Source organism: Bos indicus, chromosome 5 (genome assembly GCF_029378745.1).
Source record: "Bos indicus isolate NIAB-ARS_2022 breed Sahiwal x Tharparkar chromosome 5, NIAB-ARS_B.indTharparkar_mat_pri_1.0, whole genome shotgun sequence".
NCBI lineage: Eukaryota > Metazoa > Chordata > Mammalia > Artiodactyla > Bovidae > Bos > Bos indicus.
The window spans coordinates 27,752,688-27,767,084 of record NC_091764.1 but is presented as its reverse complement, the minus strand read 5'-3'; the positions used below and the strand labels follow the sequence as shown (position 1 = coordinate 27,767,084).

General features: G+C 51.1%; 1 protein-coding gene across 1 annotated transcript; it reads right to left on the bottom strand.

The window, feature by feature from the left end:
* Positions 1 to 192: 192 nt before the first annotated feature.
* On the bottom strand, positions 193 to 14,242 carry LOC109558349 (keratin, type II microfibrillar, component 7C-like). The gene is given in 10 exon segments (XM_070789052.1): positions 193 to 1,780; positions 2,280 to 2,311; positions 2,484 to 2,704; positions 3,435 to 3,509; positions 3,511 to 3,561; positions 3,773 to 3,937; positions 4,446 to 4,541; positions 5,374 to 5,434; positions 6,035 to 6,243; positions 13,503 to 14,242. Coding segments are annotated over 10 exon segments (1,527 nt in total). The 5' UTR covers positions 13,944 to 14,242; the 3' UTR covers positions 193 to 1,604.
* Positions 14,243 to 14,397: the final 155 nt, after the last annotated feature.

Below are 14,397 nucleotides of genomic sequence, written 5' to 3'. Positions count from 1 at the left end.
GAAACTGGCTCTTAGTTAGAGTGAGGCCGTGGCCCCTCTCAAGGCTGGGGCTGATTCCAGCTCCTCTCCTGAACAAGCCAGAAAGCCCTGGAAGTTCTGGTTCTGCCAGGAAGTGGGCACAGGACTCCTCTCCTGCTGAGGGGGTGGGAGGGGTGTTTGCACACCCCCTCCTCCTGCCAATGCCCTGTGCTGTCAGAGAACATTCGTCAGTGGTGAGAAGACCACAAACATTTAGCTGCCCCGGGCCTGGGTTTCGGGTGGACCAGCCAACTGGCAGTTCAGCCCTTCCTGGTGCTGAGTTGGCCAGGCCCTGGGCCCTGGATGGTGTGCGTCTGAGGTCCTGGAGGGGTTCTGGGATTCTGTGGGAGTGATGGCAGTGGGGGGAGGTCTGTGTGTGTTTGGGAGGACTTTATGGTGCGCGGGTCCCAGAGTCTGGATCCCTGGTAGGGGGTTGTCTCACCTGCCTCACCCAGGGACGGGCTGTGGATCTGGATCCCTGATGGGGTGGGGATCGGGGAGGGCATCAGTATGTTAAGGCTCTGCTTGATGGGACTGTATCTGTATATGTCAGGGTCTCTGACGTGGTGTGTGTGTCTGTGAGTGTGTGGGATGTTTGGGGGTCTGTGCTTGGGAGTATCCATCTCTGATGGACAGCAGCTCATATCCTGGGTACTGGAGGGGAGGTAGGAGGTCTCTGACTGGGATGCCCTGGAGGTGATGGAGGTGGTGGGTGTGGGGGCAGGGTTGGAGGGGACTATCTAGGAAGTATTGGTTTGTGGAAAGAGATGAAGGCTGTGTGTTTGACCCCATGGTCAGGAATTTTCATATACTGAGGTGGGAGTGGAGTGAGGGAGTAGAGGAAGGGGACCACTGGTGTTTCAGCGGCCACATGTGATGAGACCCTTCCCCTGCTGGCTCCCTGCAGCCCCTCTCACTTCCCTCCCAGCTCCCCCTTATGCCTCCGTGTGTCTGGATTTTGGGGGCTGCAGGACACCCCCAGGCACCCTTCAGGTTGTGCAGTGTGGTCCTAGGGGCAGGGTACCTTAGAGACAGCCCTCTCTCCCTCTTTGCTTAGAACAGTTCCTCTGTTCCCTTGGAAGAGGGCAGAAACGGAGCTGGCAGTCCACATGTGTAGGGAGATTCTCAGAGAGCGTTATATTTGGGTCATGAGCTTAATTGGAAACTTGGAGACCAAGCACAAGGGAGAGAGTGGAAGGGAGGTGGGGGCATAAAGTTGTTCCCCCCACCCCCGGGGACGCAAACTCGGGCACCGTGGGAGGGTTTAGGAGGCACCCGAGGGGCCCTGGGGCCAGTCTGTCCCTTAGAAGCCAAGGGCGTCCAAGCTCCCAGAGCAGCCCGAGTCTGGATGGGCTCTTTGCCCAGGGCTGGAGGAAACCGGTCATTCTGACTCTGGGGGGTTGGGGGCTAGTAGCCCGCCCCTCTCCCTGAAAGAAATGAAGAGACAAACCGCAGGAGAGATGCAGGAGGAGAAAGCAGCCGTTGGGGCAGGTCAAGCCGGCTAGTTCCAGAAGCTCCAAGACCCGCCGCCGCCCGAGGCAGGTAGGATTGGCTTGCGGAGCGGTGAGTTTACAAAGCAGAAGGCGCTATGCAAAGCGCAACAGGCGGCTGTTTCCACTGCTCTGGCCGCAGGGCGCGCACAGGCCGGTGCTCACCGCCAGGTTCCCGCTGCAGGGGGCGCTGCAGACGCTGCCCGTCACCGGCCGGGAGCCAGACATGCTGAGGTCCCCGCAGACGACCCCGCCTCGGGAGCTGCTGACACCTGCGGGGCAGAAAGATGTGGCTCAGTCCTCGTGCAAGGCTGTCGTCAGCTGCTCCTGCCTGCTAGCCAGAGTCCCCCCACCCATTCTTCTCTTGCTCAGAGCCCCTTCCCTCCATTCTATTCCCCTTCCCCCTCAAACACCATCATACCCGGACACTCCTTCCTGTAGTCCAACCTCAAGCATCCTAGAAAAACAGACCAGGCCCTCCCTATAGGCAGGAACAGCTATTTAAGTTATTACAATCATTCACTGCCACACCCCCCTCCTTCCTTTCAGGGTCTTAAGCTGTGGCCCCTTGAGGGCCTCCTGTCTTTGTATATAAAGCTTTATTGAAACCTAATCACATCTATTAAGTATTGCTATGGCTGTGGCTGCTTTCACATTACAATAAGCAGAGCAGTTGAGCAGAGACCACGTGACCCACCAAGTCTAAAATATTTACTATTCGGCCAGGAACCCCAGGCTCTTATTTTAGGACCCACAGTACAGATTACTTACAGACATTCAGAGTTCCGATGCCTTCACACAACCTTGTGGGGAGAAGAAAGAGACAAAAATTAGTTGGGGAGAGCAGAACCAGCAAATTCCCTCCTCCAAATAATCTTGATGCAAATTAGATATAAATAAGATGTAGACACGTTCCTGGCTCTGAACACAGGTTGGGGGGTGAAGAGACATCCTCTGCACAGATGTGGTCCTCACCTCTGCTCCTCGCCCTCCAGCAGGCGCCTGTAGGTGGCGATCTCGATGTCCAGGCCCAGCTTGGAGTTCATCACCTCCTGGTACTCCTTGAGCAAGGAGGCCATGTTCTGCTTGGCCTTCTGCAGAGCCTCCTCCAGCCCTGCTAGCTTGCAGCTGGCATCATTAAGGGCCGCCTCACCCTGCTGCTCAGCCTGGGTCACTGCAGCCTCCAGCTTGGAGTTCTGGGGGGGAGGGTAAGGTTATTAAGGCTCCTTCTTTTGGACTTAGGGTCAGAGACCAGGTATCCACTGTTCATTGACTGTCAGGGGAAGAAGGGGCCTTACTGGTTTGTTGGGTCAGGGGTTGCAAATTAGTGCTCTTGGGGAATGTCGGCACAGTGTCCTTAACTTTTTGAAATTTAACGTATAAACCCACATTCCTGGCGTCTCTTGAAAAATCCGAGGATCTGGCCACACTGGGCCTGCATTTCCACAGGGCCTGTCTCAGTTTGATCTGATGAGCTCTGCCCATTGTGCTTTCCAGTTTACCAAACCCTAGTGCCTTTGGTATGGCCTGCTTCGCTCATTCACTAATCTCTGGGGACATCTCAGTGTGTGATCGCTGACCTAAAACAATGGGCCAGAGAGGTGAAATGGGCCCCCCAAGTCACGTGACGAGCTAGTGGCAGGGCTGGTTAGAGAGCGTAGGTTTCCGGCCCCTCAGACTGCTATTTCCCCTGCCTCATTTTGCCTCAGAGACCATGAAAGACCAGGTCACTCCATTCTCCTCCATAGCCCTGCCCCCACAACCCACATTCAGGGGGAATGGAGAACATTGTCTATGGAGGGGACCTGCCTGAAGTTTCACGTTGCTCCTTTTCCCACACTTTGGCAAGGTGTCTGACTTCAATCTCCCTGTCTCAGGCCAACCCTGTTCTCTTTCTACACTGAGGGGTGGGCCAGGACCCTGTACCTGGCACTTGGCATTCTCGACCTTGGCTGTCAGCCTCTGGATCATGCAGTTCAGCTCGTTGATCTCCTCCTTGGTGCAGCAGCAGGGTCTCCCTGTGCCGGATCACTGTGGCCTTGATCTCCTCACACTGGGGAGAAGCACAAATGCTCATGAAACACAGGCTATGTCATCCGACTGAACTCCACAGCTTGCACATCTGCACCCCATCCCGAGAGCTGCCCGCCCTTCCCTTGCCCACCCAGACAAAGGTCAATGCTTTTTCAGCATCCCTCCCCACTCTGCTAATGCTTTCAGATTTTAGCATCCCTGTTCTGGGAAGGGAGTGCTGGACCACTCACCTTGCTGCGGTACCAGGACTCAGCCTCCGCCCGGCTGCGACCGGCAGTGTCGTCATACTGAGCCTGGATCTCAGCCACAATGCTGTCCATGTTCAGGTCCCGGCTGTTGTCCATCTTGACGATGACCGAGGTCTCTGAGATGTGGGTGTGGAGAACTTGGAGCTCCTGAGGGGAAGTAGGGGAGTGTTAAGAGCCCCTTGGACCATAGCCCCCTCCAGGCAGCCCGCTTTCTCACCTCCTTTCCTGTCCCCTGCCCCTGCTTCTTCCACAGCCTCACTGTCTGAAACCTCAGTTCAAAGGTGACATCTTCCTTCAACCCTGGAAGCTCTCAGTGCTCCTCAGGACCAGAGGCCTGAGGCTGAGAGGAGTCCAGCTCTGAGGCCTGCTTACCTGACTTCAGTCAGGGCCTCCTGTCTTGATCCTTTGGATCTAGGACTAGAACTTGAAATTTGTGATAATTGTCACCATGCTAACTGGGAGCACCAGTTTGTCTGGGCTTGGCAGGTAAGACACGAAGCTATACCTTTCACCTTCTGACAGTAAACCTGCCTCGGGTTCCTCAACTCTGCCCTATGTCCCCAAACCAAGAGTTTCAGGAGCCAAATGGTGGCGAGTACTTTCCAGTGTCTAACTGCCATCCTCCTTGGTGCCCAGCTGCTTTGTGGCCCCTTACCTCCTCATACATCTGCCGCAGGAAGTCAGTCTCCTGGGTCAGGGCCTCCACGTTGGCCTCCAGCTCTGACTTATGGAGGTAGGCTCCATCCACATCCTACAGGGAGAGGGAGGGGCAAGAGTCTCAGTGGGGAGACAGCACAGAGCTCTCCCCAGCAGGGAGGGCGCACTCCCTGGACCCTCCTTAGCTGCTCATTCCGGTGCCTGGTGTCATGGTGTTAGTGAAGTCCTTTACTCATTTTGAGGGGTCAGGAGCAGGTCTGGGTGAGAGGGGGTCCCGATGTTTCCAGGCATTCCCCTTGGTACTAGGATGATCCCTCTAGAAGGCACTATCATGAAACGTAGGATCTAATGTAAAATAGCTCAGTTCTAACGCTGACCCACTTCTCCCTGCTCTGGAATGTTATGGAAAGAAATCTAGAGATGTGTGGTCAGAAGTCATCCCAGGGATCAACTCTGCTCCCAAACCAATGTGACTCAGGGCGAGACCCTTGCTTGGTCTGTGTCTCAGTGTACTGAGGGCGGTGTTGCTGAGTCAAGTCCTAAGAGGTGAGGAGCAACAGCTCTATTCATGCCAGCATTTCCCAACCATTGCTGGCCAAGGATGGAGCCATCCCCAAGCATTCAGGTGCTCTTCTGTTCACAAAAATTTATGCAGTGCCTGTTTTCTGCCAGGCTGAGTGGGAGGAGGTGGGAAGCCATTGGGCATGTGGGAGTTAGCTTGGATGGTGGAAGATTGCCCTGTTTGAAGCACTGCTCTGATGTCCAGGGCCACTCAGGGAGCACTGGGACATTTGGAGAAAGAAATAGGGGAGAGGTTGGGCTGTGTGATTCCAGGGAAGTCACTTAGCTTCACTGAATCACAGAGTGCTCCCTCCACCTCTGTCCACGGTTCTGAGTTGTGGGATGTGTATTCTGGGGCCACTCACCTTCTTCAGGGCCACAAATTCATTCTCAGCAGTGGCCCTGAGGGCCACCTCCTCTTCATACCTGGGGACAAAAAGGGCACAAGTTTCAGTGGCCAGAGTTTCAATAGGCTGGGATTTGAGGAGAAGCAAAGAGAAGGAAGGCTCAGACAAACACATTCCAGGAACTGGATCTTTTGGACGTGGTCATGGAATCAAAAATTGTCCATCCCTCTCCTATGGGCACCCAAACCAGCCATGTCACCCACTGTTCTTCCTGTTTTAGAGGCAGGGTGGGTGCCATGCACATTCTTGTAGGCCTCCTTTCTGTTCCTGAAGCTAATTCCCCAGCGGTGGCGGCGGCACCCTGATCTAGTTTAGGTGTCCCCTTTTCCTGTCCTCTTGACTTTCTTATCCTTACCCCTCTTCAGGGCCCAACACAGCACCTGGAACATAGATAAATGCTTGATAAATCAAAATAAACACAGAATGATGAGGTGGCTGGAGAAACACAGACTTGCCAATGATTCCTCTCCCATTTCAGAAAAGAAAAAAATTTCCCCACAGTCTTTCTGTCACTCTCTACTTCCTAGTGGAAAGTTCTTCTAGGGGTCTAACCCAAATCTATCCTGCTTTGATCGCACCCCATTTCTTTTCTCCACAGCCTCCTCCCCGACGCACTCACTTCTTCTTGTAGCCCTCCAGTGCCTCCTGTATGTGGTTGGACTGTGAGGCCAGCCTCCTGCCGTCAGCCTCCACATGCTCAGCCTCCCGCTTCAGCGTTTGGATGTAGCCCTCATAAAGGGCCTCCAGGTTGCTCTCGCAGCACTCGCGGTCCTGGTGGAACTGCAGCTTGGTCTCCAGCAGCTTGTTCTGCTGCTCCAGGAAGCGCACCTGGTGTGGAGGTGGGAGAAACAGTGAGAGGAGCCAGTAAGCCCAGCCCTCCTGCGAGAACAGGCAGAGTGAGAGAACTGGAGCTCACAGCAAGGTGTGCAGAGGCAGAGGGTGGGTGGATGGCATCATCCTTGCTGGGCTCTCCTGGCCTTAGGAGGCAGCTGGAGACTCCTTGTTCCTGATTGCTTGCTCGAATCTGAGTAAGGGTCTGTCCAGTTGGGCCTGGCTGGGGTAAGTGCGACACTGAAGGGCATATGGGTTGTGCTGGGTTGGGTTGGGGCAGAGACAGATAGGAGTTGACAGTAGTGACAATCAGGGAAGGTTTCCTGGAGGAAAGGAGTGTAGAGGAGGGTTGAGAGGGTTAGAGTAAGAGGAAAGCCTTTCACTGTGAACCTCACCAGTGCAGGGGAGCTCTGTCCTCAGTGGCCAGCCTGGGGCTTGAATGGATGGTCAGCCTGGGCAGGGCTTCCTACCTGGCGAGGGAGGTTGGAGAGGGCAGTTTCTCACCAAGTAGGAAGGCTGGGGTCTGAAGAGGCCTGGTGGAGGATGACACACACTCCTGTGTGAGGAGACACACACTCTTATGTGTCTGGAAGCCAGGCAGGTAATGTGAAGCGGGGATGATAGTAAAGCATGCAAACCAACGCTAGAAATCATTCAAACTGGACAGATGTGACAGCAGCAATCACGGTGCCGCCAGAAGGGAATCAGCAAACAGGACCAGGCTCCCTGGTCTCCCGTTTTCCCCTCTCAGATTTTTTTAGCTGGATTTGGGACATTGCCTTGCCTTTTACAGGCCCGAAATCCTTTCATCCAACCCGATGAATGCAGCTAGGCAATCCCTGTGGAGCTCCCAGAAATGGGGAAAGGGCACTGCTGATATGACGTGGGATCATTTTAGGGGGTCTTAGCTGGCAGGGCTCGAGCCATGGTGGTGAGTTGCTTGCCTGTCTTGATCCCTGTGTTTCCTTTCAGAGTCGTGGCCAGCACACACACTGCACCTAGCACAGCTTTGGGGCTGAGGGGGGAAGCCACACACAGAGAAGCATCACACACAGAATCAGTGGAGAAACGACACAGAGCCCATGCTGTCTGCTCCTGGGCCAGGACCCTTTCTGCTCCACTCCCTGTCCACCTTTCCCGGGTGTGAGCTCCAGCACACTCAGGATGGAGTGCCTGCTGAAGGGGGCCAGCTCTCGCTCGAGAGGAGTGGGGGAGCTGGGCCCCAAGCTTTGAACTCCCTAGCCTCAGGGGCCTGGAGAGCCTGGAAGAGCCAGGCTTGGACCCCTGCTCTGCCACCCACTCTCAGGGAATGTGGGTGGGGGCTGGGGCCGGTCCTGCCATAATTCCCCATCTCCTTTCTCCTCTGTGTGCACTCAGAGGACTAGTCGGGTGGCAGTGATTCTCAAACATGAGCCCTTCACAGGCCAACTTCAGGATTTTGCCTGTTTTACTCATGATTTATCTACAAATGGATTTGTTTAGTATTTCACCAAACACTTAAATGGGGCTTAAAGGGGTAGCTTTATATTAGCATCATAGCTGTAAAACCAGTATCACTAGGCATACATAAGAGGAAAACAGAAAGCATGACATTCTAGCTGAAACTGTTGCCCCAGACAGCTTTGAAGCTGAGGCTTGCTCTCTTTCATTAAAAGCATGAGAGTAGCAAGTATTAGCAAGTATTAGACAGAGAAGGCAATGGCACCCCACTCCAGTACTCTTGCCTGGAAAATCCCATGGTTGTAGGAGCCAGGTAGGCTGCAGTCCATGGGGTCGCAAAGAGTCGGACACGACTGAGCGACTTCACTTTCACTTTTCACTTTCCTGCATTGGAGAAGGAAATGGCAACCCACTCCAGTGTTCTGGCCTGGAGAATCCCAGGGACGCGGGAGCCTGGTAGGTTGCCGTCTATGGGGTCGCACAGAGTCGGACACGACTGAAGTGGCTTAGCAGCAGCAGCACCAACTATTACAGGGATATTAAAGACATATTAATACCTAATGAGATTTCCCCAATTTGATTTTAAGGATCAAATTAAATAAATTCAGATCAGATCAGATCAGATCAGTCGTGTCCGACTCTTTGCGACCCCATGAATTGCAGCACGCCAGGCCTCCCTGTCCATCACCAACTCCCGGAGTTCACTGAGACTCACGTTCATCGAGTCAGTGATGCCATCCAGCCATCTCATCCTCTGTCGAACCCTTCTCCTCCTGCCCCCAATGCCTCCCAGCATCAGAGTCTTTTCCAATGAGTCAACTCTTCCCAGGAGGTGGCCAAAGTACTGGAGTTTCAGCTTTAGCATCATTCCTTCCAAAGAAATCCCAGGGCTGATCTCCTTCAGAATGGACTGGTTGGAGCTCCTTGCAGTCCAAGGGACTCTCAAGAGTCTCCTCCAATACCACAGTTCAAAAGCATCAATTCTTTGGCGCTCAGCCTTCTTCACAGTCCAACTCTCACATCCATATATGACCACGGGAAAAACCATAGCCTTGACTAGACGAACCTTTGTTGGCAAAGTAATGTCTCTGCTTTTGACTATGCTATCTAGGTTGGTCATAACTTTCCTTCCAAGGAGTAAGTGTCTTTTAATTTCATGGCTGCAGTCACCATCTGCAGTGATTTTGGAGCCCAGAAAAATAAAGTCTGACGCTGTTTCCACTGTTTCCCCATCTATTTCCCATGAAGTGGTGGGACTGGATGCCATGATCTTCGTTTGCTGAATGTTGAGCTTTAAGCCAACTTTTTCACTCTCCACTTTCACTTTCATCAAGAGGCTTTTGAGTTCCTCTTCACTTTCTGCCATAAGGGTGGTGTCATCTGCATATCTGAAGTTATTGAGATTTCTCCCGGCAATCTTGATTCCAGCTTGTGTTTCTTCCAGTCCAGCGTTTCTCATGATGTACTCTGCATATAAGTTAAATAAGCAGGGTGACAATATACAGCCTTGACGAACTCCTTTTCCTATTTGGAACCAGTCTGTTGTTCCATGTCCAGTTCTAACTGTTGCTTCCTGACCTGCATACAAATTTCTCAAGAGGCAGATCAGGTGGTCTGGTATGCCCATCTCTTTTGGAATTTTCCACAGTTTATTGTGATCCACACAGTCAAAGGCTTTGGCATAGTCAATAAAGCAGAAATTGATGTTTTTCTGGAACTCTCTTGCTTTTTCCATGATCCAGCGGATGTTGGCAATTTGATCTCTGGTTCCTCTGCTTTTTCTAAAACCAGCTTGAACATCAGGAAGTTCACGGTTCACATATTGCTGAAGCCTGGCTTGGAGAATTTTGAGCATTACTTTGCTAGCATGTGAGATGAGTGCAGTTGTGTGGTAGTTTGCGCATTCTTTGGCATTGCCTTTCTTTGGGACTGGAATGAAAGCTGACCTTTTCCAGTCCTGTGGCCACTGCTGAGTTTTCCAAATTTGCTGGCATATTGAGTGCAGCACTTTCACAGCATCATCTTTCAGGATTTGGAATAGCTCAACTGGAATTCCATCACCTCCACTAGCTTTGTTCGTAGTGATGCTTTCTAAGGCCCACTTGACTTCACATTTCAGGATGTCTGGCTCTAGGTCAGTGATCACACCAGTGATTATCTGGGTCGTGAAGATCTTTTTTGCACAGTTCTTCTGTGTATTCTTGCCATCTCTTCTTAATATCTTCTGCTTCTGTTAGGTCCATACCATTTCTGTCCTTTATCGAGCTCATCTTTGCATGAAATGTTCCTTTGGTATCTCTGATTTTTTGAAGAGATCCCTAGTCTTTCCCATTCTGTTGTTTTCCTCTCTTTCTTTGCATTGATTGCTGAAGAAGGCTTTCTTATCTTTTCTTGCTTTTCTTTGAAACTCTGCATTCAGATGTTTATATCTTTCCTTTTCTCCTTTGCTTTTCACTTCTCTTCTTTTCACAGCTATTTGTAAGGCCTCCCCAGACAGCCATTTTGCTTTTTTGCATTTCTTTTCTATGGGAATGGTCTTGATCCCTGTCTCCTGTACAATGTCACGAACCTCATTCCATAGTTCATCAGGCACTCTATCTATCAGATCTAGGCCCTTAAATCTATTTCTCACTTCCACTGTATAATCATAAGGGATTTGATTTAGGTCATACCTGAATGGTCTAGTGGTTTTCCCTACTTTCTTCAATTAAAGTCTGAATTTGGCAATAAGGATTTCATGATCTGAGCCACAGTCAGCTCCTGGTCTTGTTTTTGCTGACTGTATAGAGCTTCTCCATCTTTGGCTGCAAAGAATATAATCAATCTGATTTTGGTGTTGACCATCTGGTGATGTCCATGTATAGAGTCTTCTCTTGTGTTGTTGCAAGAGGGTGTTTGTTATGACCAGTGCATTTTCTTGGCAAAACTCTATCAGTCTTTGCCCTGCTTCATTCCATATTCCAAGGCCAAATTTGCCTGTTACTCCAGGTGTTTCTTGACTTCCTACTTTTGCATTCCAGTCCCCTATAATGAAAAGGACATCTTTTTTGGGTGTTAGTTCTAAAAGGTCTTGTAGGTCTTCAGAGAACCGTTCAACTTCAGTTTCTTCAGCGTTACCGGTTGGGGCATAGACTCGGATTACTATGATATTGAATGGTTTGCCTTGGAAATGAACAGAGATCATTCTGTCGTTTTTGAGATTGCATCCAAGTACTGCATTTCAGACTCTCTTGTTGACCATGATGCCTACTCCATTTCTTCTGAGGGATTCCTGCCCACAGTAGTAGATCTAATGGTCATCTGAGTTAAATTCACCCATTCCAGCCCATTTTAATTCACTGATTCCTAAGATGTCGATGTTCACTCTTGCCATCTCCTGTTTGACCACTTCCAATTTGCCTTGATTCATGGACCTGACATTCCAGGTTCCTATGCAATATTGCTCCTTACAGCATAGGACCTTGCTTCTATCACCAGTCCCTCCACAACTGGGTATTGTTTTTGCTTTGGCTCCATCCCTTCATTCTTTCTGGAGTTATTTCTCCACTGATCTCCAGTAGCATATTGGGCACCTACTGACCTGGGGAGTTCCTCTTTCAGTATCCTATCATTTTGCCTTTTCATACTGTTCATGGGGTTCTTAAGGCAAGAATAAATAAATTAAATTAATAGATTAAAGAGATGAATTTTTTCACCAGGTGTTTTGATGTTATTTAATGCTTCAATGGGACATCTAAAACATCTAAATTTATACCACATAAAATATCAACAGTCCTCATTCCCCATTTCCAGGAGAGTTCAGTTCAGTCACTCAGTTGTATCTGACTCTTTGCAACCCCATGGACTGCAGCATGCCAGGCCTGCCTGTCCATCACCAACTCCCAGAGCTTGCTTAAACTCATGTCCATCGAGTCGGTGATGCCATCCAACCATCTCATCCTCTGTCATCCCCTTCTCCTCCTGCCTTCAATCTTTCCCAGCAGGGTCTTTTCCAGTGAGTTAGTTCTTCACATCAGGTGGCCAAAGTATTGGAGCTTCAGTTTCAGCATCAGTCCTTCCAATGAATATTCCGGACTGATTCCCTTTAGGATTGACTGGTTTGAGCTCCTTGCAGTCCAATGGACTCTCAAGAGTCTTCTCCAACACCACAGTTCAAAAGCATCAATTCTTCGGTGCTCAACTTTCTTTATAGTCCAACTCTCACATCCATATGTGACTACTGGAAAAACCATAGCTTTGACTAGACGGACGTTTGCTGGCAAAGTAATGTCTCTGCTTTTTAATATGCTTTCTAGGTTGGTCATAGCTTTTCTTCCAAGGAGTAAGCGTCTTTTAATTTCATGGCTGCAGTCACCATCTGCAGTGATTTTGGAGGGAGCCCAAGAAAATAAAGTCTCTCACTGTTTCCATTGTTCCCCAACTTTTTGCCATGAAGTGATGGGACCGGGTTCCATGATCTTTGTTTTCTGAATGTTGAGTTTTAAGCAAACTTTTTCACTCTCCTCTTTCATTTTCATTAAGAGGCTCTTCAGTTCTTCTTTGCTTTCTGCCATAAGGGTGGTGTCATCTGCGTATCTCAGGTTATTGATTTTTCTCCCTGCAATCTTGATTCCAGCTTGTGCATCATCCAGCCTGGCATTTTGCATGATGTACTCTGCATATAAGTTAAATAAGCATGTGACAGTATACAGCCTTGACACACTCCTTTCCCAATTTGGAACCAGGCTGTTGTTCCATGTCCAGTTCCAACTGTTACTTCTTGATCTGCATACAAGTTTTTCAGAAGACAGACAAAGTAGTCTGGTACTCCCATCTCTTGAATTTTCCACAGTTTGTTGTGATCCACACAGTCAAAGGCTTTGGTGTAGTCAATAAAGCAGAAGTAGATGTATTTCTGGAGTTCTCTTGCTTTTTCGATGATCCAGCGGATGTTGGCAATTTGATCTCTGGTTCCTCTGCCTTTTCTAAATCCAGCTTGAACATCTGGAAGTTCTTGGTTCACGTACTGTTGAAACCTCGCTTGGAGAATTTTGAGCATTACTTCGCTAGTGTGTGAGATGAGTGCAATTGTATGGTAGTTTGAACATTCTTTGGCCTTGCTTTTCTTCTGGATTGGAATGAAAACTGAACTTTTCCAGTCCTGTGGCCACTGCTGAGTTTTCCAAATTTGTTGGCATATTGAGTGCATGACTTTCACAGCATCATCTTTTAGGGTTTGAAATAGCTCAACTGGAATTCGATCACCTCCACTAGCTTTGTTCTTAGTGATGCTTCCTAAGGCCTGCTTGACTTTGGACTCCAGGATGTCTGGCTCTAGGTGAGTGATCACACCATCGTGGTTATCTGGGTCATTAAGATATTTTTTGTATAGTTCTGTGTTCTTGCTCTCCAGGCAAGAATACTGGAGTGGGTTGCCATTTCCTACTCCAGGGGATCTTGCCCACCCAGGGATTGAACCAGGGTCTTCTGCATTGCAGACGAATTCTTCACCACTGAGCCACCAGGAATGAACTTCCAGGGGAGACTAGCCTGTAAATTCTCAGGTCCTGCCAGGACTTCTGAGCTCAGAAAGGGTGGGATCTTGTCTATGGGGACCCTGCTTGTCTGGAAAGAGGTTGTATATAGTAACAGTGCTCTAATCAGGAGCCCCTGCTCTAGACTCATCTCTCTGGTCTGGCTGTGCCTTGGAAGTGTGTCCATCTCCTCCATCAGCCTGGGGGCTCACCTGGCCCACATCTCTCTTGCCCCCGTGACTAACCCTTGAGTGCCCACCCAGGAAGGGAAAGTTCAGGAAGGGTGTGATCAAGGAGACTCACCTTGTCGATGAAGGCAGCGAACCTGTTGTTGAGACACTTGATCTGCTCCTTCTCCTCTTGCTTCACGCACTGCGCGTTGGGGTCGATCTCCAGGTTGAGGGGCGTGAGGAGGCTCTCATTGACTGACACGGTGGTGATGCAGGGAGGGCTGGGGCCGCTCACGCCGCCGGAACGGTACCCAAAGCTGCGATCGCAGGACCCGGCGCGGAAGCCCCCGCAGATGCTGCGGCTACCGAAGCCCCCGGTGAGGCCGCGGTAGCAGGAGATGCCACGGTAGGGGGCGGCCGTGATGCAGCAGCGGCCGGGGCGGGGTCCGCAGGCGGAGACGCAGCTGAAGGCTCGCACCCCGCCGGGGATGCAGACGCGCGATGGGAGGCAGGACATGGTGCTGTGGCGGCGAGCGGCGGTGGGAGAGGGCAGCTGGACCCAGAAGCCCACCATGTGCCTTATATCGCGGCCCGCGGGCCGGAAGGAGGAGTGCTCGGCCCACTCGTTTATGAGCTTGGAGGTCGGGCTGAGAGCCTCTGCGAGCCGGAATTAAAGTGAACCAGGCCTCCCGGCTGCCTCTATAAAACGGCGTTCGCCTCCCGCCCGCGCGCGCTTTATGGGACCGGGTAGCGCCTGCTCAGCTTCGCCGGCCGTGCGCTGCGGGCTTGGGGCCGGCCGCCCGCGGCCCTAGGCCGGGACTGGGCCGGGAAGCGCGGGGGCATTGGTTCTAGTCCCAAACTGGGCAGCTAGGCACCCCCGGCCCCACCAGCCTGCGCCACCGCCCTGCAGGCTGGGAAGCTTTGGTCTTAGTTTTCTGTGCGGCTCTGCGAGGTCTCTGTGTGAGTGTGTATGTGTTGTGTGTCTGTGTGTGTGTTGAAGGGGAGGCATCTTAGAGGTCAGTTCTGGA